The sequence below is a fragment of the Patella vulgata genome, chromosome 5 (assembly GCF_932274485.2).
Source record: "Patella vulgata chromosome 5, xgPatVulg1.2, whole genome shotgun sequence".
In the NCBI taxonomy this organism is placed as follows: Eukaryota; Metazoa; Mollusca; class Gastropoda; family Patellidae; genus Patella; species Patella vulgata.
Genome location: NC_065883.2, coordinates 65,037,606 through 65,064,664, shown reverse-complemented (window position 1 = coordinate 65,064,664; position 27,059 = coordinate 65,037,606). Strand labels below are relative to the sequence as shown.

At 36.0% G+C, this 27,059-nt stretch overlaps 1 protein-coding gene and 1 long non-coding RNA gene across 2 annotated transcripts; one reads left to right on the top strand and one right to left on the bottom strand.

Moving 5' to 3' along the window:
* Positions 1–18,314: 18,314 nt before the first annotated feature.
* On the bottom strand, positions 18,315–19,055 carry LOC126820475 (uncharacterized). The gene is made up of 3 exons (XR_007679971.1): positions 19,011–19,055; positions 18,490–18,561; positions 18,315–18,379 (listed from the first exon to the last, which is right to left on the bottom strand). It is a non-coding gene; the product is annotated as an uncharacterized LOC126820475 (long non-coding RNA).
* A 1,783-nt stretch (positions 19,056–20,838) lies between these two features.
* On the top strand, positions 20,839–25,560 carry LOC126820464 (mitochondrial import receptor subunit TOM20 homolog). Its single transcript, XM_050548466.2, has 5 exons — positions 20,839–21,038; positions 22,750–22,799; positions 23,085–23,166; positions 23,763–23,905; positions 25,333–25,560. Exons 1-5 carry the CDS (start codon positions 20,915–20,917, stop codon positions 25,414–25,416), a joined length of 483 nt encoding a protein of 160 aa, XP_050404423.1. The 5' UTR covers positions 20,839–20,914; the 3' UTR covers positions 25,417–25,560.
* The last annotated feature ends 1,499 nt before the right edge of the window (positions 25,561–27,059 follow it).

Genomic DNA, 27,059 nt, shown 5'->3' with positions numbered 1-27,059 from the left:
CGTCTTGGAAACCAAGTGCTAAGCCAAAGAAGATGATTAAACCGAGTAGCAATCTAAAATCTATTTACTGGTTGTAAAGGGAGTTAACTGGGTAAACATTTCAATTTTCTGCAAAATATCGAATATTCGTTGCAGTAATTATACTAAAGCGCTGTTATTTGACAATATTAGGTTGTTATTTAATCATATTGGGTGGTATAGGGGGCCAACAGTTTTATTGGGAATCGTGTCTTGATTGGGCGGTTTCGTATTATCAAAATTATCAGAAAAAGACCCACAAACAAACAGTAATAATTATAACAAAAGTGAAGCAGACATTTTATACATATTTGCAATCAGCGAAATATACTCCAGATTTTGATATTTAAATAAAATATAAATGAATTAGAAATAGATACATTATTTACATAAATCATTCAGTAAATGGACACGAATAGGGTTATCTACCATTATAAAAAAAAACCGAACGCGAAACGTAGGTCATTTCATTAGTAGACTAAAGCTACAATCAAGGCCGGAGCAGATAATTTGAAATCGCGGGAACCCTATGGATTAACCAAGGATATAGTGGAGTAGAACGGAATGTTACGCGCGTCTTCCCCACAGGTTCCAGGTGAACGCGCAATACAAATATTGTGAGTTCGCTCCCAGCCTAGCACGACGACCTAATAAGCAATGAAATGAGAAAGACATTCCAGGTTACAAATAATCAACACTTTATTGATGAACATCTTAAATTATGATATAATAATTCAACCATTGAGAGAGCGAGTAAAAGTTATCTCCCTTACGACATGTGTTCAGAGCACTTGTCTGTGTTTGGGTTATTTATTACTAATTAATTAATTAATTAAACGTATTATGATATATGGATATATATGAGACAGTACAAAGCAGGTCGGGCCTTATTTATATTGGGGCCTGGAGTTGTACCGGTTCAGTGCTTTCTACTAACTGGGGCTGGGGTAGGATAATGACTGGTGCTGGGACCTGGTTCTGGCCCAGGGTGGATAATATAAAAATGTGAATTAGCAGTTCTACTGGATCTTACCATAAGTTTTCCCATCTCGGGGGTTCTTTCTGACCCCTGGGGCGACCGGTCTACGTTGGATCGAAGTCCTTGGCGAAAAAAAATGGCATAAGAAGCGCGCTTCTAAGAGCGCTCGGTCTTATATAGCCTTAGCTGGTGACGTCACGATGGCGTCACAAATACGTAACTTCCTTCCCGAGGCCCTCGAAAGCTACAACGTGGTGGCAATGGGCGCTATCTTCTAGCGGCCAGCCTGCCGAAGATAATTGCTACCATCAAGTAAAATATAAAGGAACATTGAAATAAAGGTAGAGTGAATTTAATATCGAGCACTATCCACGATGACACTAGCGTGTCTGGTCAGGATGATCCATTTTCCGATCTACGATCGCTTCCGGCCGCCATGTTTGCCGCTCGTCAGCTGAGAAGGTAAACAAACGGTAAGCCTAGCGAGCTCTCCGACGTTTGCTATTATTAATACAAGATACAATAACTGCAAGGGCTGTTTATTAAATTCGTAACAAGACCACTGGGGAAACCGAGGATAGGATGGACCCCAGTCTGCTATGAATTTCTGTGAACTGAAATTTTGGTGATAGTCTCATACAAATTTAGTACTCTGATGATCCCATGCTGTCAGACTTGCTGTGCTGTAAAGGGAAGGTCTCGACGAAATTTAGGGAGGGGCTAAAGCATGTAGAGCACCACTGATTACCACTCGGCATCGTATTCTACGCAAAATTCTACTCTAGAAAAGTTGGGTCTGGTTTTGTGCCCATTTGATGGACACCCCTCCGCACTGAGCCTCCAGACTATATACCATAGGCCGTAGCGCCGCTGTCCGGGCAGAACTTCACTCAATCCACACTATGGTGTATACCAGTCTTCATGAATTATCCCAGTCGAAGCAGAACATTAGGAGGTTAACCCCCATTTCACTCCATTTCCACGTCATAAAAAGGGGCGGTAATATCTTTCAAGAAACGGGAGTAATCATATTTATCGCTAACATATCATTTAAGTGTTTGTATTTCAAAGGAGTGTCCGTGTTTCAAAAGAAAAAGGCGTAGCGCCGCTATCGAGTCGGGTAAAATACCCCGTATAGTACACTGCATTGCGCATATATAGACTCACCTTCATCACCGTTGGTACAGAAAAGTAACACGTTTAACCCATTTCATTTATCTTTCGTTTTACACGGCGCGTATTATCACATTTGATAAACTGTGATGTTCCCTTTTTATTTTAATTCCCATCAATCAAGAAACTCGCAGTTAGACTAGGGCCACAGTTATTTCCCATTATTTCATGTTTTCTAATAGTAACCTTTAGGCCAAACAAAGACATTGTCGGGGTCGTTCAGTGAAATAACTTGAGCCCTTTTCTATTTATATTTATATTACTAGCCTCAGATGCCTTTGTGATAAGGACATACCTACTTTTTCTGTTCTCATTAACAAATTATATTTTAATTGCATGCGGAAGCTATTAACTTAGTAGCAGCGACTGGTTTCTGCTTGAAAGAGATCTTTTACCTACACAGTTGTTTGGATGCCTTGACAAAAGTCCTGTTGTCCTTAAAACAATTCGGGCGACCCATATTGAATTTCAGTGATGTGTGATAATAACAGCCACAGAGTCATTGTCCTTGGTCTCTCTGTAAAAATTTCTGAAAGCACTAACAACTAAAGTTATCATTCGATATGATTGAAAATGATATGCTTTATTTAGATTATTTACTTCTAGATGACCGCATGCCCCTTCTTATCTTTGTAGAATCATGAACTCTAGAGACAAACAATTCCTTATAATTACTTCTAAAGTTATAGACATGGATTTCGGCAGAGAATCTTGCCAGCGCACCTCTGATATTTTTACCTCAATACGAGTACCCGTTGATATTTTACAAGATAAAGATTTTGCTTTTAATTTATCTAATGTTTCGTAATGTGACTATTCGTTGTGGGCGTATTTTGGCTGACAACCTCTCTTTTGTTGACTTAGTGGAATTTTTAAATTGTCTTAATTTTTTAATTAGTATGTTCATATACTGAGATGAACCTTGATGATAGTGACGTCAGAGGTTAGGTTGGAATTCGATATAAGAGTATGCACACTGTATGTCCGTATTCATTAACCCAATCGAAGCAGAACAGTAGGATGTAGACCACATTTCATTTCATTTCGTTTCGTTTGTATGCGAATTCTCAAATATTTGAAACATCCTTTAAAATATCCTTTCAGTTTGAATAATAGTGTCCTTTTTAACTTATTCACTTACTCAAACTCGATATTTTCATTTACATCAATTTATGAACACTTTGAGTATTTTGCTTTGTTGAAAATATGATCTGTACATTTCGGAGGGCAAATCCAATTGATATACGAGTAAATTAAACATGACAATGACAGATAGTCTGAATGCGTAGAATAATTTCTGTCCGAGTTTTGTTAACATGCATATAAAAAGCCCCAGAGTTCGTAACAAGAGGGGGTCATGGGAGCGAATGATCTAACGGGCGTAAGGTCTGTCATTGAGTCAAGTGGCGTGGTTTCGATTCCTCGCTTGTACGTGACAAAGAAGGGTCACCTAACCGACCTCGTTGGCTTTCGTTGAGTACTCGCGAGTTCCTCGCACAAGTGGATTATTGGAATACAACTGAAGCATATGTTACGAGTAGACGTAAACACCCCCGCTCTCCCCACTTTCTCTCGGCCTCTTGTACAAAAGGCCGCTTACGTGGCCTTGCAGGACCTCGTTTTAAAATGATGCAGATGTTTATACGCGATAATTGTAGACTATTAATTCGTGGAATACCATTGAAAATCGATAAGACTCTTCGTTTTATAGTGTATAGAGGGTTAGATATAAATTGTGAACATATATCGGATATGGTGACTAACACATGACCACATTAAAATCTGAGTGTTTAAAGAAGGCACCCAATTTTTTTAAAGTGTATATTGGTATTTATTCAGATGAAAATAAATAGTATAGTTTTAGATGTACATTATTATATAAATCTGATTCTGGTTTTTTATCAAAACCCTGCATTGAGCACTAATCCCTCAAAAGAAAAAATAGAATAAAATAAAAAAAAATATGCAATTGTTCCCTCAAATTCTTTTTATAAAAAATACCTATTGTGATCGCCCCCCCCCCCCCACCTTCAAAACACAAAATATACCTATTGCGATTGTTCCCTCAAAAATAAGAAGAAAATATAACCTACTTACCCCCCCCCCCCCACACACACACACACACACACACACACACACCAAAAAAAAGAAGAAATATAGCCTACCCATTCCCTCTAAAAAAAACAAAATATAGCCTACCTATTCCCTCAAAAATATTAAAATCTACCATTCTTCGCTCAAATTTTTTTTATTAAAAAATACCTATTGTGACTGCTGATCATTGTTCCCTCAAAAAAACAAAATATACCTATTGCGATTGTTCCCTCAAAAGAAAAAAACACAAAAATTTGTCTACTTACTAAATAAAAAAGGGTAGTAAATGTTTCTGGATTATTTTTTTAAAATGTCTAGTGAATGACAAATAATAGTTCCGTAAAAGAACCATTCCTCAAATAATATTTATATCACACTTGTTTGTGTCAAAAAACATTAAAACCTATTCTTTTAAAATACCAAAATCTTATGCAAATAATTTAATAATTTACGTTTATCAAGCCGAAAAAGAAATTTATAATTTTTGTATCAACTTGAAATATATATTTTTAACTTAATTTAATGTTACGAGAAATAATAAACAATTAATCTCAAATAAAATAATTTCAAACATCTATCTGTAATCCATCATCTAATGAAATTAATCGAAAATTAAAACTCAATTAAGTCAAGATAAATAATATATAATTAATTTCAAATAAAATAATATCAAACATCTATCTGTAATCCATTATTTATTGAAATTAATTGAAAATTAAAACTCAAATTAAATCAGGAAAAATAATATATAATTAATTTCAAATAAAATAATATCAAACATCTATCTGTAATCCATTATTTATTGAAATTAATTGAAAATTAAAACTCAAATTAAATCTGGAAAAATAATATATAATTAATTTCAAATAAAATAATATCAAACATCTATCTGTAATCCATTATTTATTTAAATTAATTAATGTTAAGATTTTTTGGAATAGCTAATAAATGGAATCTAATAATTTGTGTTTAATTTCTCCAGTAAATAAGAATGTACCCAACACAACAACTTTTAAATCTGGAGTGTTCTATATATTATTGAGATAAATAATATATAACAAATCTCAAATTAAATAATATCAAACATCTATCTGTAATCCATTATTTAACGAAATTAATGAGAAATTAAAACACAACTTTATCACATGACATCATTAGTTAAAATGTAAAATATGAAAATCTTCAAATCTTACAAACAAATACTCAGCCAAAAAATAAATATATTAATTTGGTTATTTGGAAAGAATAGATTTGAACTGACCCCCCCCCCCCCCCCACTCTTCCACCACACCCTACGCCTCCCTCCATCCCCACACACAAACACCCACACCAATACTACCACCACCGTCACCGCAAATACCTAAATAATACCGCCAATACGACGCAACCCCCACCTTCCCACAAAAAATAATAAATAAACTAAATTATACCAAGAAATTAAATGAATTCGTACATAATGCAGGGTTTTGGAGAATTATCAAATTATTTTAAAAATAAAATTAATCTTCCTCTACTCGTCCACATGCGATTAAACGCAAGATAGATTTTTCAAATCTGGAGCTCTCTGTATAATAAGAAAAAAAATATTTTAATTTATTGTATATACAAAAGCCAATATCATAAATCCTTTGGATTCAATTATGATAGATTTACATAATTTCAGTTACCTGTATTCAGAAAGATAAATTTAATTAAATTATTTATTCTACCCGTATAATAATTAAATACTGGCACGTTAATTAAACATCTTACAAATGCGTTAAAATACTCACTTGAAGAAGTGGACTTAAATCTTTTCACTGGGGTATATGTAACCTCTTTCTTTATTCCAATAGCCTGAAATATTAAAACATCATATAACTATACTCCAGTAGACTGAAATATAACAACATCTTGTATATATAGCTTTATTCCAATAGCCTGAAATATTAAAACATAATATAACTATACTCCAGTAACCTGAAATATAACAACATCTTGTATATATAGCTTTATTCCAATAACCTGAAAATATTAAAACATCATATATATAACTTTACTCCAACAGCCTGAAATATCAAAACATCTTATAAAACTTTAATAGTCTAATATGAAAACTTGAAATAGAACTTTACACTATAAAATATAAACTAAGATTTACATCAAGAAAAGCAATACAAAAGGAAACAAGTTATATATTATGGGTGTTGAAATTTCGGTGTTATTAGATTTATTAATATTAAAGGAGCGTTATGGGGATTAAATAAAGAGTTGATAGTTCTCGTTATAATAGTTAAAAACAAAATAGATATTGGAAATAGAATATGCTGAAAATTTCAGTCAAATTGCTCCACTCTGAATCGAGATATTAGCTTTTGAATTTTAGACTAGCCACGATCATCATTACTCACGTCGGTACGATAAGAAAAAAATGTCTCGATTATCCTTTTTTACGTTTAATCATCGTTCACAATTTTAATGTATTCCAATCTGCTAAATATCACAGGCTAGCGATGGCATCGACAGTTGATTATGGTCTGGATAAGTTAATTAATGTCAAATTAATAATTTAGATAACATTTCAGGCCCAAAGAAAGATCTGCAATATGCATATTTAGCTCTTGCATAATGTATGTTTAATTGTTTAAGATACAAATGCAAATATAGAATTCCAAACTACAAATATGAAACTTACCACCAGGAATCAACAACGATTTAATTAACCAACTAACCAGTTGACGAGCCTAATTATAACGTTGTCGGGCAACAAGCGGGACTTCCGATTTCTACTGTGACGTCACATCCATCGCCGATAGAGATTGCCCTGTCCACCCCAAGCCCCCTTAAAGTGCAATTCTATTAGACAAACATGAAATAGGGGCAAATAAATTAATGAAAAGAAACGACCGTTATTATTTAAATTAAATACAAATACTGCTTGGTAATCTTCAAGTTTTTGGTAGGCCTACATTGTGTTTATATGTTAATTAGATAGAGTAATTTAGAAGATGGAGGTTAGACAACCTCCTGCTGGCATCGATGTTATCGGATACAAATCAAATATATTTCAAACGATTACAGACACACAAAGGGGACGGCGTGAAACTAATTTTAACTTTAAATAGCCTAGGGGGGGGGGGGGCTAACAATTTACGTTGGGTCGATCTATTTGAATTATTATTTGAAAGAGTAATTTTGTTAATGTTTGATCTTGAACTCTATTTCTGACTTATGATTTGCGATTTTGTCCAGTTGTTTGCTTTTCAGTTTAATGTCCTTAAATATTATTATATTTAAACAAAACTGTTCAATTATTAACGAAAATGGTAGCCCACACATAACTTTGGAATAGCTGAAGACAATAAATGGTCTATGTGGACAAGAAGCTGGGCCCGCTAGCCTTGAGGTCGCGTGATCGATCCCTGCATTGGCCGAGAAAGTTCATCGGGATTTTCCGACGTGGTTTCTCCTTGTCAGTGATGCAGTACGGAAGGCCTGACGAGGACAAATGTCTAGTCGTTCGTATGGATCGAAAACCCAAGGTCACCTTTATACATTGGTGTGCACGTAGACGATCCCGTGGCAGTTAGAATTCGATAGAAGAGCCGGCCATTGTGGCGCTGCCCGGGCAAAATTTCCCTCATAGCACACTTTAAGGCGTATGCCCGTCTTCATTAGCCCATCTTAGGAACAGAACAGTAGGACGTCAAACCCCATTTCATTTCATTTTCATTTTCCCATACAAGAGCTCCCGTAATAAAATTTTCATTTACCCCAACTTACGAACACTGAGCATTTTGCTTTGTTGAAAATATGATCTATACACTTTTGAGGGCAAATCCAGTTGATATGCGAGTAAATTAAAGGAGCTAAATCACTAATAATTGGGACCTAGAAATTGACACAAATCAGTCGCAACTACTCGCAACGCATATAATAATGTAATATGAATGTATATAAACTGATTTACATTCAATCGTGTCCGGTTTTGCTCTAATTTCAAATCAGTTACGTTCGGCGAAATACGCCAGAAGTCTCAATTGAACGACAGTCTTTGGCGTCTGGTTATTCCAGTCTACATCCATAGTACTTATTGCGCATGCTCTCCCGATAGGAATATGGCGTCGGGGTTTGACATGACTTTTGATATTATATCTAGCCCAGTTCTTGTTACAAATGGCGCTGAAACGCATAATGGTATACGATTCGCTTACCAATGGTAAAATGTTCATTTTGTCTTAAATATTGGATATCAGAAGCCCATCTTTTCCTGATAAGATCACAATATCAATGTTGATTTAAATTGACAAATATTTCTTGTTTTCAATGTCGAAGACTTTGGATGATATTGAGTTAGAGACTTAGCTACTTTAAACATGACAATGACAGACAGTTATGTGATTCGTAGGGCCCCCGCGACACAAAGAGAGCGCCGCTAAGCAGGTTTCGAGATTCTGTCCCATTTCTGCTCCCATCAATGACTAAAATTTTCAGGTCCCGTCCCCAAAAATATACACTCTGTTACAGATTATGCGTCGCCATCTTACTTTTTTTTTTCGCTCGATTCCATTGTATCATCACTCTTCCATTCCTCTGTGTTCTTATACTATCTGCTCCCATGTAGGCAATGACCTCAAATGCCGGGGAATTGACTCAAACGGCTCAGTGGGATGGAGGCTCCTCCATCCCCGAATCGAATCCCCCATCAGGTTGCTCGAGCAAGATGCCCTTCACAAACATCATGGCTACGCCACTGCCTCTAAGGTACCCTCCCCCCCCCCCCAAAAAAAAAAAAATATATAATAACAAAATCAGTATGCACTTTGTGTCAACTTTGTGTCAACAATATTTAAAGTTATTGTAACATGCATAGAATGGAGTAAAAAATCCTGGACTGGCGAGATTGAAATGGCGAACATACGAACGGATAGGGTGACGAACATATACGTCCACTTTACCATCTGGGTGTTCAAAAAGAAACAGGGAGAGGTGGGGTTTAACGTCCACTTGACACATACTAGGTCATTTTGGGACTACCATGGTACAATCTTATTTCAATAATTCGCTAGCGCGCAGGGATCTTTAGCAGAGGGATGAAATCGGAGGACACTGTGAAGACCTCCGAGGCTGGACTGGCGCCCCTACTCGTCTTGTCACGTACACCACTTGACGAGGGCGTTAACCATTCGGCCACCCAACCTCCCGCTTGGTGTTAAAAGAAGGAAGGAATTGAATGGTTTATGAAGTGTATAGGAATTTATTTCGGATTTATGGTAAAATGAAAGCTAAATATAAATAGAGTTTTTACATTAATAGTAATAATAAATAATAAATAGAAAAATGTACATAATTAATCTGATTCTGGTTTTTTATCAAAACCCTGCATTAAGCACTATTCCCTAAAAATGTTACCACAAAAAAAAAAAACTTTAAAAAAATATATATTCTCTATATGAAAAAAAGAGTAAACATGTTTGGATAATTTCTAAAATATCTAGTGAAAAACAAATAATAGTTTCCTAAAATTACAATTTCCCCAAATAATACTTTGGTATCAAAATTATTTAAATAAATTAAATTTACATTTTGTTGCTAAATAAAGACTGCATCTTAACAAGTCGAAATATAAATATATTATGATTTTTGTTATCAACTAGAAATATATATTTTTAACTTAATTTAATGTCACGAGAAATAATAAAAGATTAATCTCAAATAAAATAATATCAAACATCTATCTGTAATCTATTATCTAATGAAATTAATCGAAAATTAAAACTCAATTAAATCAAGATAAATAATATATAATTAATTTCAAATAAAATAATATCAAACATCTATCTGTAATCCATTATTTATTGAAATTAATTGAAAATTAAAACTCAAATTAAATCAGGAAAAATAATATATAATTAATTTCAAATAAAATAATATCAAACATCTATCTGTAATCCATTATTTATTGAAATTAATTAATGTTTAGATTTTTTGGAATGGCTAACAAATGGAATCTAATAACTTGTGTTTAATATCCTCCAGTAAATAAGAATGTACCCAACACAACAACTTATAAATCTGGAGTGTTCTATATATTATTGAGATAAATAATATATAACAAATCTCAAATTAAATAATATCAAACATCTATCTGTAATCCATTATTTAACGAAATTAATGAGAAATTAAAACACAACTTTATCACATGACATCATTAGTTAAAATGTAAAATATGAAAATCTTCAAATCTTACTAACAAATACTCAGCCAAAAAATAAATATATTAATTTGGTTATTTGGAAAGAATAGATTTGAACTGCCCCCCCCCCTCCCTTACTTACCACCACATCCTACGCCTCCCTCCATCCCCACACACAAACACCCACACCAATACTACCACCACCGTCACCGCAAATTTATTACAAAAAATAATAAATAAACTAAATTATACCAAGAAATTAAATGAATTCGTACATAATGCAGGGTTTTGGAGAATTTCTAAAATAGGTTATATGAAATATTCAAAATATTTAAAAAATAAAATTAATCTTTTTCTACTGGTCCACATGCGATTAAACGCAAGATAGATTTTTTAAATCTGGAGCTCTCTGTATAATAAGAAAAAAAAAACACTTTAATTTATTTGTATATACAAAAGCCAATATCATAAATCCTTTGAATTCAATTATGATAGATTTACATAACTTCAGTTGCCTGTATTCAGAAAGATATATTTAATCAAAATATTTATTCTACCCGTATAATAATTAAATACTGGCACGGTAATTAAAAATCTAACAAAATAGACAACAACGTTAAAATACTCACTTGAAGAAGGGGCGTCAAATCGTTTCACTGGGGTATACGTGACCCCTTTCTTTATTCCAATAGCCTGAAATATTAAAACATCATATAACTATACTCCAGTAGCCTGAAATATAACAACATCTTGTATATGTAAGAAATAGTTATATACCTTGTTTTCAAGGTGTATGGGTTGATACACCGTCTCTTTTTTGAGTGGGGCTCCGAGGAGATTGTTACGTTGTTCTCTATTACCAATGTATAAGTGGGACTTGTAAGAAGGACGAAGATAATCAATTTAGTCAACAACATTTATATTGGACGTCATTACTTACAGAACACGTGACTAGGGAGCAATCATTATTTTAAGTGAACACATCACGTCACATCTCCCTTTCCAAGAAAGCAATTATAATTAAAAATAATCATTTACAAGGTAAGTCTGAAATAATGCAACTTGATCTAACACACTGATTCAATACGGTTACATAAATAAAATTTAAAGATTAGCAGTTAACTTTACTACTGAATCCTAGCATTTAACTAAAGTCAATAGAAACACATTTGTTGAAAACACAATTAAGAGTCAATTTCACTTCTCCAATACATAGTCATTGTACTTCGCTGGTAGCTTCACTTGTCTTCCACTGGTTGTTCTGCTTGGAATATCAACTACAGGTGCAGGTCTCGGTGATGGCATACTTGCGTTGGTACAGGATGGAGTAGGTTTGGGACTACCTGATATGACAGGGTTGACAGGGATAGTGATCTCTGGATCTTGTTCTGGTATATCAGGTGATTGTACATCAGCATGTAGATCTGGAGGTTTCTCACGAGACAGTTTCAGATGTCTTCGGTTTCTGCGAAGGCTTCTTCCACCTTCAGTTGTAAGATGGTAAAATCGTATTCCCGCTTCTTGATTCACAACAGCTTTCTGCCATCGCTTATCATTAACTGTTGGCTTGATCCTCACCACATCTCCTTCCTTTTACTTGGAAAGCTCAGCAGCATTACGGTTGTAGTAGAACGCTTGTTTCTGTTTCCTTTCTGCTATCTTTTTAGGCACATTTCCGACGATCTGGGGTTCCAACAGTCTATTTGTTGTTGGGAGTAGAGTTCTGGTTCGTCGACCAAACAACCTTTGCGCTGGTGAACTTCCAATACATTCAGTAGGAGTATTTCTCCAATCCAGTAGAGCGAGATGTGGATCGGTTTCTGAGTGTAGTGATTTGTTAAGAAGTCGTTTAGTAGTCTTCACCGCACTCTCAACCTTTCCACTCGACTTTGGGTACCGTGGAGATGATGTCACATGCTTAAAGTCATAGTTGTTAGAGAATGTTCTGAATGATTCAGAGTTGAAAGGAGGTCCATTATCTGTGATAACTTCATTGGGTAGACCATGTCGAGCCATGTGCAACTTTAACTTCTTAATAATCTCAGGAGCTCTCTTGTCATGGAGTCTGTCTATCTCAAAGTAGTCAGAGTAATAGTCTACAGTGATCAGATAATCTTTCTGGTCAAACTCAAAAAGATCACTTCCAAGTTTCGACCAAGGTCTGGTAGGTACGTCATGACTTATCAGTGGTTCCTTCCGTTGACTCTGCTGCAGAGTATTACAGGTGTTACATTTTCCAATATACTCTGTGATATCCTTTGTCATCTTTGGCCAGTAAACATGCTCTCTGGCTCTTCTGATGCAGCCCTGTATACCAATATGACTGGAGTGGAGTATATCCAAAGTGCTAGGTCGGATGCTCAAGGGAATAACAACTCTCTCACCTTTGAAGATTACACCATTTTGAACAGAAAGTTCATCACGGAAAGGAAAGTAGTCTCTGGTACAGTAGGGTGTGGAACTTTCAGTATCAGGCCACCCAGTTTGAATCAAATTCTTCAGTGTCATCATTGATTCATCATCAGATGTTGTTTTTTGAATTTCTGAGATTCTGTGATCAGAGATTGCTAGATAGTCTACCATACAGACAGATTCAGCTTCTTTAGCGGTCATTGAACGTGTATCAATGGAGAGTACGTGGCCATCATCATTCTGGATGTCTTTCACATGTGGAAGATAGGCTCTGCTTAGGGTATCAGCAAGAAACATGTGTGAGCCTTTTTTGTAGTGCACTTCAAATTCATACTTTTGGAGACGCAGCATCATTCTCTGCAAGCGTTTAGGTGCGTTCAACAAACTCTTCCTCAGAATTGTCTCTAGTGGTTTGTGGTCAGACTCAACCATTACCTTCCTGCCATAGACATACTGCTCGAATCGTTCCATTGAAAATACAATAGCCGACATCTCCTTTTCAATCTGAGCATAGTTTTGCTCAGTGTTGGTCATCGATCTCGAGGCATATGCAACAGGTTGATCACCCTGGATCAAGCAAGCACCAAGTCCTGATTGGGATGCATCACACTGTATGATGGTTTCAGCATCATTGTCAAAGTATTTCAGAACAGGAGGATTTGAGAGAATATCCTTCACTTTGTTAAGGCATATTCCTTGTACATCCTCGTTCCAGTTGTACTGTATGTCATCCTTCAGAAGATCTCTCAGTGGTGCAGTGACTTCAGAAACATGGGGAGCGAATTTCTGCACAAAATTCACCATACCTAGAAGGCGCTGAACTCCCTGCTTGTCAACTGGAGCAGGCATATCCTTGATGGCTTCAACCTTGCACGGGTCAATTTTTAAACCATCTGCAGTCAGTACATGTCCTAGATAGGGTACCTCGGGGAGCTTCAGTTTCATCTTTGACTTGTTCAGCTTGATGTTCTTTTGTCTGCAGCGATCCAACAAAGTTGTCATTTTCTGGTCGTGGTCGCGTTCAGCCTCTTCAAAGCTATCTCCTATGCCATAGACAAGAATATCGTCATGTACAGCTCTAACACCATCCAGGCCCGATATTGCATTATCTAGTCTCCTCTGGAATTCTTCAGGGGCAGGTGAAAGTCCAAAAGGCATTCGGAGCCACCTATATCTTCCCCATGGGGTGTCGAAAGTGGTTAAGTAGCTACTCTCTTCGTCAAGCTGTATGTGCCAGAACCCATTCTTGGCATCAACCAATGAAAAACACCTAGCCTTCGAGAGATCAAGAAGTACATCTTCGATAGTCACAGTTGGATAATGGTTACGTTTCAGAGCATAGTTCAGAGGTTTCGGATCAATACAGATTCGCAGTTTGCCAGTTCCTGGTTTTTTGACAACAACTAACGCAGATATCCAGTCAGTTGGAACATCAACAGGTGTGATGATCTTCATTTCAGTAAGTCGTTAAAATTCAGTTTTCAGGGATTCCTGTAGAGCAACAGGAATTTTACGTCGAGGCAACTGGACGGGCTTTACAGTGTTGTCAACTTCCAAATGAAGCATTCCGTCAAGCTTTCCTTCTCCTATGAACAAATCTGCATACTGTTCATAAATATCAGTCAGTTCCAGTTTATCAGTTACCTGTGTTGGAGAAGCACCTTTCTTCTCGCTACTTGCTGATGACAACAGAAGAATGTTTTCAAAGTTAACAGTCACAAGTTTCATGTGCTGAATTGCACGGGATCCCAGAATTGGCTTGCAAGCTTCACCTTCCACCACAAGAAACTCCATGCTATATCTGCGACTATTCTTTGGATTAGTGATAGAAATTCTTTGCTTCCCAATAGGAATGGTCTCAGATCCGTTGAACATGCGAAGAATTGTTTTTGACCCTTTTACAAGTTTGTTTAGTCCTTGGTCTTCAAAGACTTCCGTGTATAGTTTCTGTGGTAAAATATTGACGGTGGATCCACAGTCCAGTTGAAAATTTACGTCTTTGTTATTGAGGGACATATGGGCAAAGATTCTCTTTGGGTAGTTGTTCACCAATTCACCATCATGCTGAGAGTTCACAGAATTCACGTATTCAGAGTCCTCATCAATAGACATAATATATTCATCATCTGACTGTTCCTCCATCATATGAACTTTAGATTTCCCAAAACCTCGTTTTGGACACATCTTCGAAAAGTGATTAGTTTCGCGACAGGAGCTACAAATTTTTCTCCAAGCTGGACAAAGCTTCTTTCCAAACTCATGTTGGTACCCACAAAACTTACATTTCAGAGCTGTAGATGGCTGCAGTGACTTAGTAGATATGTGTTCATTAGTTCCCTTCCGTTGAATCGCTTGAACATCCTCTGTAGCCATCGATTTTAATTTTCTAGAAGCATTCTCGTGTGCCCTACAAATATCCACACAGTCTTTTAAAGTTTATTTCGAGTTCTGCAGAAGACGTTTTCTAAGGGTATTGTCCTTTATTCCAATGACTATCCTGTCTCGAATCAGTGATTGCTCTAGGTTACCATAGTTACATGTTTTGGCCAGTGTCCTAAGAGTAGCAACATACGAGTCAATAGATTCAAACTGCTCTTGGTCCCTTTTGTTGAAGGTGTACCTTTCCCAGGTTTCATTTGTTTCGCCTATGCAATACACTTCAAATTGCTCCAGAATTTTTTCAACTTTCATTTTGTCCTCCTCTTCTTCAAATTGAAGTCCATCCAGAATATCCAATGCATCAGAACCGATACAGGTAAGCAGGGTTGCCGATCTGCAATCATCAGGTTCATCTTTGCAGCGTGCAGCCAGTTCATAATTTGTCCACATTCTTTTAAATTTGCGGAAATTTCTGGATAGATCTCCCTTTAAATCTAATTTTGGGGGTAATGGAATATTAGTAGGTACTTTGATGATTTGAGCCTGCGTTACATTATCTTCATCACCTATGGTGGAAAAGCTGCAAGTCAACAAAGGCAAAAAGTTGAAAACAGATATTAAGATGGTGGAATCAGGCTTCCGTAGATTTTTTCCCGTCAAACGTGTGACTAGTTCTCCGTGCAATTTTGCGTTATTATTCACAGCAAAACATCAGAATCAGTTTGACTAAAGTTGTCAGCAGTCAGTATGTTACTCAAACTTCACAGCAATAACAGTGAGAAACAGATTTACAGTTCAGAAAGCAGTTCGCCTTCGACGAAGGTTGAATTAGGCTAGTCAGTTACGTGACGTCGTTCTGTTTCCGGAATGTTCGAACGCTTCAGATCAATTTCTGGAATAATACAGCACTTATCTGGTCCAAGAGTGTGTGTGGTGAGTTCTTGACATATTCTGACACCATGCTACGTTGTTCTCTATTACCAATATATAAGTGGGACTTGTAAGAAGGACGAAGATAATCAATTTAGTCAACAACATTTATATTGGACGTCATTACTTACAGAACACGTGACTAGGGAGCAATCATTATTTTAAGTGAACACATCACGTCACAGAGATCTCCACTCAAAAAAGAGACGGTGTATCAACCCATACACCGAGAAAACAAGGTATATAACTGACTTATACTAAATACTTTTTCGAGAAATAGAGATTTTGTCTATTTTCCCAATTTCAAAAGCATTTTTCATTTCACAAATTTATCAAAGTTTCCCATTTAGAGCCCCCCAATTATCTCATCGCAAACGCTTATTTCTACTCAGGTAAATGATGTCAGTACACCGCACGTGCATTTCACGGTTTAAATCAAGTCAGGGAAAATGTTCATAACAGGGATATTGATTGGTTGAGAAAAGCAAATGTCATCCAATCATTTTGTACAATGTAAATCATGATTTTGTTATTTTTGTCCCTTCAACTGATACACGGCCACTTCGGTGTATACCCTCCCATTTTCATCAAAGAGTCGAGAAAAAGTATGGGTATAAATAGCTTTATTCCTATAGCCTGAAATATTAAAACATCATATAACTTTACTCCAACAGCCCGAAATATCAAAACATCATATATAACTTTTATAATACAATAGTCTAATATGAAAACTTGAAATAGAACTTTACACTATAAAATATAAACTAAGATTTATATCAAGAAAAGCAATAAAAAAAGGAAAACAAGTTATATATTATGGGTGTTGAAATTTCGGTGTTATTAGATTTATTAATATTAAAGGAGCGTTATGGGGATTAAATAAAGAGTTGATTGTTCTCGTTATAATAGTTAAAAACAAAATAGATAACGGAAATAGAATATGCTGAACATTTCAGTCAAATTGCTCCACTCTGAATCGAGATATTAGCTTTTGAATTTTAGACTAGCCACGATCATCATTACTGAAGTCGGTACGATAAAAGAAAAAAAAGTCTCGATTATCCCTTTTTACGTTTAATTATCCTTCACAATTTTAATGTATTTTAATCTGCTAAATATCGCAGGCTAGCGATGGCATCGAGAGTTGATTATGGTCTGGATAAGTTAATTAATGTCAAATTAATAATTTAGATAACATTTCAGGCCCAAAGAAAGACCTGCAATATGCATATTTAGTTCTTGCATAATGTATATTTAATTTTTTAAGATACAAATGCAAATATAGAATTCCAAACTACAATATGAACTTACCACCAGGAATCGGCTCCAGCGAGTTGATACCGGGATTTCTTCCTGGCGATCCACCTCACCTGTAAATCAATATCTATCTATGATACAAGTTTTTTTATTTATAAAGATCTTTACACTATCAAGCACAAGGGTGGCTTGGTGAGTAAGGAGCTGACTCATTAAGTAGGGGTCTCGGGTTCTGGGTTCTGACATTGACACAGAAAGTGGTGAAAGACTGGGGTCCAGTTTATGTATACCATTAAAGATTCCCAGGCGTTTCAAGTCGAAATAAGTTTGGGCCACAGCAAACTTCCACTCATATTATACTGTAATTATCCCGGTTGGTTCAAGTAACAAGTTCAACCACATTTCACTTCATTTATGAAGTTTCCAGTGCGCGAATTTTTCTCAGAAATATTCCATACATTATTACTCTTTGGACAATTGACTCTGAACAGAATACATTACAAACACAGGTAGTACAACAACACGAAGACAAGTTTCTAGTGTAAATATTATGAAGAATGAATAGAATAAGATCAAAGGCCATTTTTATGATGTCACAGATAGTGGTCACATAATCTGTAAGTTACATAAAGATGGTCAGATTAGAAAATCATCAAAGATTCGATTTGACCCGAGCGGCCAGGTTTCTATAACAATCAGGTGTGTTTCTGGTCCCAGCAGATTGTCTGAACGTACTACTGCTATGTTATTTTACATGCCAACATTATTTGGATATGTTGGAATATATCAGCAAAATAAACTATTTATACCACTGTCTATCTTGCTTTCTTCTTTTACTTCATCTCCATTTTCATCTTCTCCATCATTTTCATCTTCTCCATCATTTTTGTCTTCTTCTTCATCATCATTTTCATCTTCTTCTTCTTCATCATTTTCATCTTTCTCCATATGCTTTCTTTTCTCTGTAAAATAAAAACTGAAATGAAGTTGAAATTTACAAATATTTCAGATCCCTCCCCCACTCTTTTGATGAATCTGATAATTAAAGGTAAAGCATAAGTCACGTGTTTACCTTCTTCTTGCAGTTGATCTATTTTTTCCTTAATAATTCTTTGAAGGTTGTCTATGGCTTCCACCAATTCATCTGAAGAATAAAATAAGAAATATAATTATAGTGATATAAAAAGATGTCTGTCCTGGACCGAATATTGAACCATGGGTTAGTCCCGAAATGAACTCTCTCGAGATAATAGATGGTATAGATTCACCTGACAAAGCCCGATCCAGGTAAGATCGCACTTCAATAAGTAAAACTACCTTTGCCTTTATTGGCAATATTTCCAGATAAACTATAGTTGTTTCACTAGATTGGTATACATATGTTGATAAGTCCTATAAAATTAACTTATATTTAAGATGTTACGTGCATTAATAACGAAATTAAGGTTGTTAGGTGATATCAAAGGCACCCAATCATAGCTAAAAACAAGCATAATCGTATATCTCAACGTTTTTAGCTACGTCCTCGTAGCTATATGTTAGACAGTACTCTACTATTCATTGCTATTCTATAGATAATAATAATAATATTACCTTTGTACAATATACGCAGAGATTTCGTTTCGTCAACCACCTCTGTTACATCTCCACAGCCACTGGGATCCTCGTCAATATTTTCAATTGTCACTGACATCTGCATCATAAAATATATTTAAATATTAAACTATGGCATATCCAGGATTTCCGAAAATGAAGTGGGGAGACGTGGCGGGGGGTAAATTTTGGTAAAATTTCTCGAATATAGATTTTAAAATTAAAGTAGAAGTAGAACTGTTAAAATACTTTGTATTACCTGCCCCTCCCTAAATACGTCATTGATTTTGATGTGTATAGACCATTTATGCATTTTTTGTATAAAATTGTTAAATACATTAGTGTGTTAGTATATTATAAACAGACAGCTTTATGGATAACATTCACTAGGTTTATTAACTGCAACGTTTCAATGAGGATACTCTCACCGTTGCAGTTAATAAACCTAGTGAATATTATCCATAAAACTGTCTGTTTATTATATATCGCTTTCACTAAATGGCTTTCAAAGATACTATGTGTTAGTATTCTTAAACCTTTTAAAATCTTCTCTTTTTTTCTTTTCTTTTTTTTTTCTTCATTTTTTTTAAAATTCCGATCAATTTTGCAAATTTTACACCTAGACCTAACAATAATTGTTATTGTTTAAATATTTTAATTTTAAAATATATTTAATAAATCTAATTACATAGAAAACTTACCTGTTATGATTTATATTTAATTTGTAAACATTAAATATTTTAGTCTGTTTATATAGGCTATATACTTAAACATTTTATATAATCAAAATAATATTGTTTAAAATTAAATTCTGACTAATTGTCTACATCTATTGTTATTATTTGAATATTTTAAATTTAAAAAAAGACTTAGTAAAATAAATTACTAAACTTACCTTTTTCTTTTTAAATAATCGTAAAATAATGATAAATTTAAAAAGAAAATCAACAACGATTTAATTAACTAACTAAACAGTTGACGAGCCTGATTACAACGTTGTCGGGCAACAAGCGGGACTTCCGATTTCTACTGTGACGTCACATATTTTCCATCGCCGATTGAGATTGCCCTGTCCACCACAAGCCCCCTTAAAGTGCAATTCTATTAGACAAACACCAAATAGGCGCAAATAAAAAAATGAAAAGAAACGACTGTTATTATTTAAATTAAATTTTTCATAGCCGGGGGTGTGTGGGGGGGGGGGGGGCTAACAATTTACGTTGGGGTCGATCTATTTAAATTATTATTTGAAAGAGTACTTTTGTTAATGTTTGATCTTGAACTCTATTTTTGACTTATGATTTACGATATTGTCCAGTTGTTCGCTATTCAATTTAATGTCCTTAAATATTGTTATATTTAAAGAAAACTGTTTAATTATTAACGCAATTGATACACATAACTTTGGAATAACTGAAGACAATAAATGGTCTGTGTTTCAATTCTGCAAAATTTCTTTTTACGCAACAGTCTGGGAGTCATGGTGTATGTTGCTTCGTCTGTTGAGGAGAGTGTTCAGCTACACCAGGCCAAGAGGTAAGAATTAACCGCAAAATCATTATTAGAGAAAAGCTTTGGTGGTTCAACACAAGTTAAAGGATTAGTTATAGTTATGTCCCTTGCATCACTTGTTTCGGATTAAAATCTAAAATAGACCACGTTATAGACATGAAATAGGTTTGCTGTGAACAAAAAGGTTAATTCTACAGATTTTATTGGAAAATCAATTTTGAACAGACAAAATATGCACAATTCAGAAAATATAATTTTGTGTGTACATTTACAGAATTTCATGGACTTTCAATTAGGGTCGACACCGCTTCCGTTTATTGTTTCTTCCTTTTCCCGTACAAGAGCTCCGTGGGGTGCATGGAAGAAAAAGTGACCTCTTATAAATATTTATAATGGTCCCCAAGTCAGCCTTCGGTATCGCTGCAGCAGGGGCTGGATTGTGTTTCTTGGGGTATTGTGTTTATTTTGACCACAAAAGAAGAAGCGATCCTAATTTCAAACAAAAACTGCGAGAAAGTAAGTCTGACACGCTGCCCGTGTAATGACAATATAATGATGAAACTTGATTTCTTCAATTTTTATCAAAATTTAGTTCGCGAACATTAAAATAATTTAATGTGGGTATTGTCAATATCTGCACCATCAATATGCAAAATGAAAAGAACACACCAATTGATAATTACTAAGTATTTGGACCATTGACATGAAAGTAGATGATACATGTATTCCCCCCCCCCCCCCACACACACACATTAAAGTAGGTATGACAACAAAACATTCAACTATCCCGTATGGCTTTAATTCTCTTATTTCTGGATAGGGCTGTCCAACAGTCGCTAGCGGTAAAATTTCACTAACTTTCTTACATGGCGGTCACGGCTAAACTGGATCAAAAATTTTCCGAACTATATAGCTCCGCACCTACCGATTTCGTTGAAAACTCGCAGAATTAAAGTTTAATATATATATTTTCTAATGTATATATTTGTAACCCTACGCTATTCGAGTATGCGTCCCACAAATCGTATTGTTTTCTACTTTCATTTTCATGTTTAGATTTCTCTGCACACGGAGCAGCTAGAGTAAAAATTCGAAAACGAGGCGAAAAAGCTAGCCTTTTATTTACGAAAATAACCTCATTTGAAGCCGCAGTTTCGTACCAATAACAATACGATGAGGAAGAAAAGCCGATACGGCAAATCGCACTGGCGTATCTGAAGCGTGACTCGCGACGATGAAATTACATCAGCGGTTCACCGCTTCACTGGCGTACCTAATTAAAGTCAAAGAACCCTAGTTGAGTTGGGATTTGAAACAAGAATAGGCCCTAGTGCCACTGTCTGAGCAAAATTTCCCACATAGCACACTGCATGGTGTATAATACATGTAGTTAAGCTCTGAACGTAGGACTCATTACAAATTTACGAAAACGGCCATAGAAGATGAAACGAAATTTAGGTAAGCCTGGGGGAAAAAATTGAAATCTTTGAAAAGTTGAGAATCTTCAGTCATTTATTGCTTTGCCTATTCCAATTACAATAATTTACAATCAATTTCCCCCCCCCCCCCCCCAGGCTTAACTAAATTTCGTTTCATCTTATTTGGCTGAGTTCGTAAATTTGTGCGTTACCCTATCTATGGCATCGGTCAAGTCGTTTAGAAGACGGGGAGGTATTTTTTAACAGCGTGTTGTGTCACTCATCCTAGTTCTAGCGAAGTAAGCAAGGTCTTATTTTCTCACTAAGATGTTCATTTACATTGTTCAGGTGTTCACAGGGACTGACACGTGACCGTTTAGTAGTAAAATGTTGCCTTGTAAAATTTACTGGCAAGTGAATTTTTTTCACCAAGGATTCAATAGGACGGTTCCTGAATGTACAGGGCGAGTGTAATGAGACCTACGTTCAGAGCTGAACTAGGTGTATAAATGCCCGTCTTCATCTGCCAGATGAAGCAGAAAATTAGGACATTATACCCTTTTTCATTTTTTGGACCATACACTGGGGTTTAATGTCCACTTCACACCTGTCATGTTATAATGAAAACAGAAATAGATGTGATGGAGTTCAGAAGTTGGATTTCATGCCAACAAACAGATGAACCGTGTTTCTGAGCCTGCCATTCAAACTTTGTAAATAATAATTGTTTGTGATTTTTTTGTGACCTAGGCTATTTTTTGTTTTTTTATAATAAAAATAACAATACAAATCATTTGATTCTATTTAAGAACGAAGAAATGCTAATAGAAAGACGAAAGCACCAACAGCAGGAACAGAGGTACAGACATTAAAATATAACATTTAAGGCATCTACGTGTGAGGCCACACAAATTTAATTGTTAGTTCTTTTAAGGTTCTGTAGTTGTGGGCTCAATCCTGACAGGAAACAGGCACTACTTTTGGGTTGGCTGATTATTAGTAATAATTACACAAGATAGGCCTACTCTATTGATATTGAGTCTCTTGATCGATATTTGTCAGTTGTGCAAGGCAGGAGATCTGACTGTGTCTAGTCATTCGAATGGCACAAAACCATAACTCATCTTCATCTTTTGCCTTTTAGTTTCCTGATTTAACAAATCCAGAAGCAATGCAGCGATTTTTCCTTCAAGAAGTACAACTAGGAGAAGAATTATTGGCCACAGGTATATTTATAATATTAACATTATACTATAGGCATCCCTTTCAAACTGGGGGATCATGTGGCTAAGTGGGTAAGGCGCTGGCTCGTTAGCCTGGAGGTCGGGTGTTCGATCCCTGCATTGGCCGAGAATGTTCATCCAGATTTTCCGGCATGGTTTCCCCTTGTCAGTGATGCAGGACGGAGGCCCTGACAAGGACAGCTGTCTAGTCCTTCGGATGATACGAAAAACCGAGGTCCCGTGTATACATTGGAATGCATAGTACCAGAACAGTAATTTCTAATCTGCTTAATATTTGAGATATCCGATGGCATTGAGAGTTGATTATGGTCTGGATAAGTTAATTAATGTCTTATTGATAATTAAGTTAACATTTCAGGCTAAAAGAAAGACCTGCAATAGGCAGATTCAGCTCTTGCATTATGTATGTTTAAACTGACAGCAATTTTGGCTTTTGATATGACTCTTGCGTTTCTGACTTATTGGTGTGGTACCTCAACGAATACTCTGTCGCTGCTCTGGCAAAATTGTTCCTCACATTATGTCTTATAATTATACATGTATATACATTACTAATATAAAGGATGATTTATTTATAGGAGATATTGAGGGAGGTGTAGAACATCTGAGCTATGCTGTTGCAGTTTGTGGTCAACCTCAACAATTACTACAAGTATTACGTCAAACATTACCACCTCAAGTTTTTTCCCTGTTATTAGAGAAACTTCCATCTGTTGGCCAGGTAATAATAATTTTCACACACTTATCTGAGGTTATTTTTAATTTTTTGAAAAGAAAGATGTGTTTCTTATTTATGTAATTTAGTTGAATCACGCTGGGTCATTAGTTCACTATTTAGGAGGTCACAGGTTCAATCCTAGGGATCCTAGTGGGTGGTCCCGGTTTAATGGTTTAATGCGTGAAGTCTTAAGGTCTGTCATTAAGTTCCAACCTCGTGGGTTTTCTCCGGGTCCCCCGGTTTCCTCCCACTGCTAAAGGTCCCTACGTGCAAGCGAATTATTGAAATAAAATTGAACCATGTGTTAGTCCCTAAATGACCTAAGTTGTGTCGAGTGGAAGTTAAACCCCATTTCTCTCTCTCTGTCATTAAGTCAAGTGGCGTCCTTTCGATTTGCCGCTTGTACTTGACAAGGAGTAGGGTCACCTGTCCAACCTCATTGTTTTCTCTGGGTTCTCAGGTTTCCTCCCACTGCTAAAGATCCCTAGATGCGCAAGCAAATTATTGAATTGAATTTTAGCCATATTTTAATCCAGAAATGATCTTGTTTGTGTCCAGTGGATGTTAGACACAATTTCTCTCGATCCTAGTGTTGGCTCGATCCTAGTGTTGTCCAAGAGAGTTCCTTTGGATTTACGAGTCTGTTTTTCCATTGTTGGTGATGTAGGGTCTGGCAAGAAAAGTGTTTAGTCAATCGGATAAGTAAAAAAAAACCGAGGTGTCATGCATACAGTTGTCAGCAGGTTCAAGATACCTTGACAATTGGAAATTGAAATACGAATACACCATGACTCCGGTAGAACCATGCATTGCATAGGCAAGTCTTTATGAGCCCAACTGGTGCAGAAATATAAGACATTTAATCCCATTTTATTTAATGATTTAGATGGTCATCGGTTTAAAAGGGATTCATTTCATGCTTTAAGAATATCATTGACATTTTAGGGTTTTACAACAAAGTATGTATTTACCACCTTTCAATTTTTATACGCCCACATTGAAATGTGGTCGTATATTGCGGTCGCCCCCCAGCCGACCGGTCGGCTTCCACAATCGCTTGTGGGCGCTCTAGAGGCTAAAGTTAATATCCGATTGACTTTAGATTTATATACAGTGTTTAAGGCCATGAGACGAAGAAGCCTATTGATTTTCAGCGATTTCTGATAATTACTGCCAGAGTTATGGCCCTTGATCACTTCAAAAAATCTTGTGGACGCTCTAGAGACTAATGTCAATATCCGATTGACTTTAAATTTATACACAGTGTTTAAGGTCATGAAGCGAAGAATCCTATAGATTTTCAAAGATTTCTGATAATTACTGCCAAAGTTATGGCTCTTGATCACTTTGAAAAAATCTTGTGGCGCTCTAGATGCTAAAGTTATCATCCGATTTTTATTACACGATCTTTTTTTTTAAATATCTTGCAGAGATTGTCAGGATTAGTACCTGGTGGAGGAGCAGCACCACCTACCAGTACAGAAGCTGTTTTAGAAGAAGATGATGTTGAATAGATTTTATAATATATACAGCCGTGATTGTTTTATTAATGAAACTAGAGTGATGATAGACATTGTTTGTATATACATACATTTACTGTGGAAAAAAATAACATTCAACCAACAAAATCAACCTTTTATTAAAAAAATATATAATTATTTTTTAATTTTGTTACCAGCCATTATAACCTGAGGATCTAATACACCCATATTATGTGGATATAAATTGTTGTCATCATTCCACAGTAGCAAACCAGGTCCCAGGTCATGAAAGTTCTTCTGCTTTTCCGAGGTCGTTTCCTCCTTATCAGCACAATAGCAAATTTGAGGACTCAGGTTTTCTCCCGGTGTGTTTGCCACGAAAGTTCCTCTAAATTTTTACCGACGTGGGTTATGAATCGGGATATGATTTGTAGCACCTGAATCACAATATGTTTTGTATCGTGACTGGGGTTCAGTAAAAAAACCTTTATCTGTTGGAGTTCGGCGAGGCATGCGCAGAAACACGACTGACCTGGACAATTTTCCCTCATAGCACGGTGGGTAAGATGCTGATTCGCTAGCCCGGAGGTCGGTGTTTGATCCCTGCATTGGCAGAGAAAGTTCATCCTGATTTTCCAGAGTGGTTTCCCCTTGTCAGAGATGCAGGACAGTTGAAATTCGATATAAGAGTAGACTTTCTTGCCGCTGTCCGGGCAAAATTTCACTCATAGCACATTGTATACCTGTCTCCATTAGCCCAGTTCAGAGCAGAACTGTAGGATGTTAAACCCCATTTCATTTCATTTCTCCTCATTGCACTTAGGATGTTAAACCACATTTGATTTAATTTGTGACCAACTAACAACAGCATCAGCCAATTGAGAAAATGGCAGCAGTGTTGATAATGTTCTGCTAAACAACCAAGATTTCATATCGGAAATATTTGTTCAAGATATGAACCCCTCTATGGTCTAGGTGGGTTGGGTGGCCGAATGATTAGCACGTGCGCGCTGTATCATAAGGCCTGCCATTGAGTCAACTGGCGTGGTTTCGAATCCCCGGTTGTACATGACAAGGAGCAGGGTCACCTGTCCAACCTCGTTGATTTTCTCCAAGTCCTCCTTTTTCCTCCCACTGCTAAAGACCCCTACGCACAAGCGAATTACTCAAATAAAATTAAACCATATGTCAGTCTCGAAATGACCTAGATTGTGTTGAGTGGACGTTAAACCCTATTTCTCTCTCTCTAAGCATCAGAAATGAATATAGATTCTTGGAATGGATCATCAACACTTTATTTCTGAAGCAAATAACAGAAATAGTTAAACACCTTATGACTAGTAATATACAGGTTCCCTAAGTTGGTCTCTCCAACTAATAATTTATCTAACATACATTTGCCCTGTATCTAAATTAGTTCCTATGAAAATTGAACTCGCCCAAGAACTAGTGATACTCGATATAAGTTCCATTTAAATCGGATAAAATTGTGACCTCTGCTCCACAAACTGGGTATTCCTTGCTTTTATTGCAATATTTTCGTAATGGGGGGTGGTTATTTGGCGGGAAGTTTAGGTTCGATTTTCGGGCAAAAATCATGGTGTAACGGTGATATAATTACTTGAAAATAAGATAAAAATTGTAACCTCTAACCGCTAAAAACGTGATATTTCGTA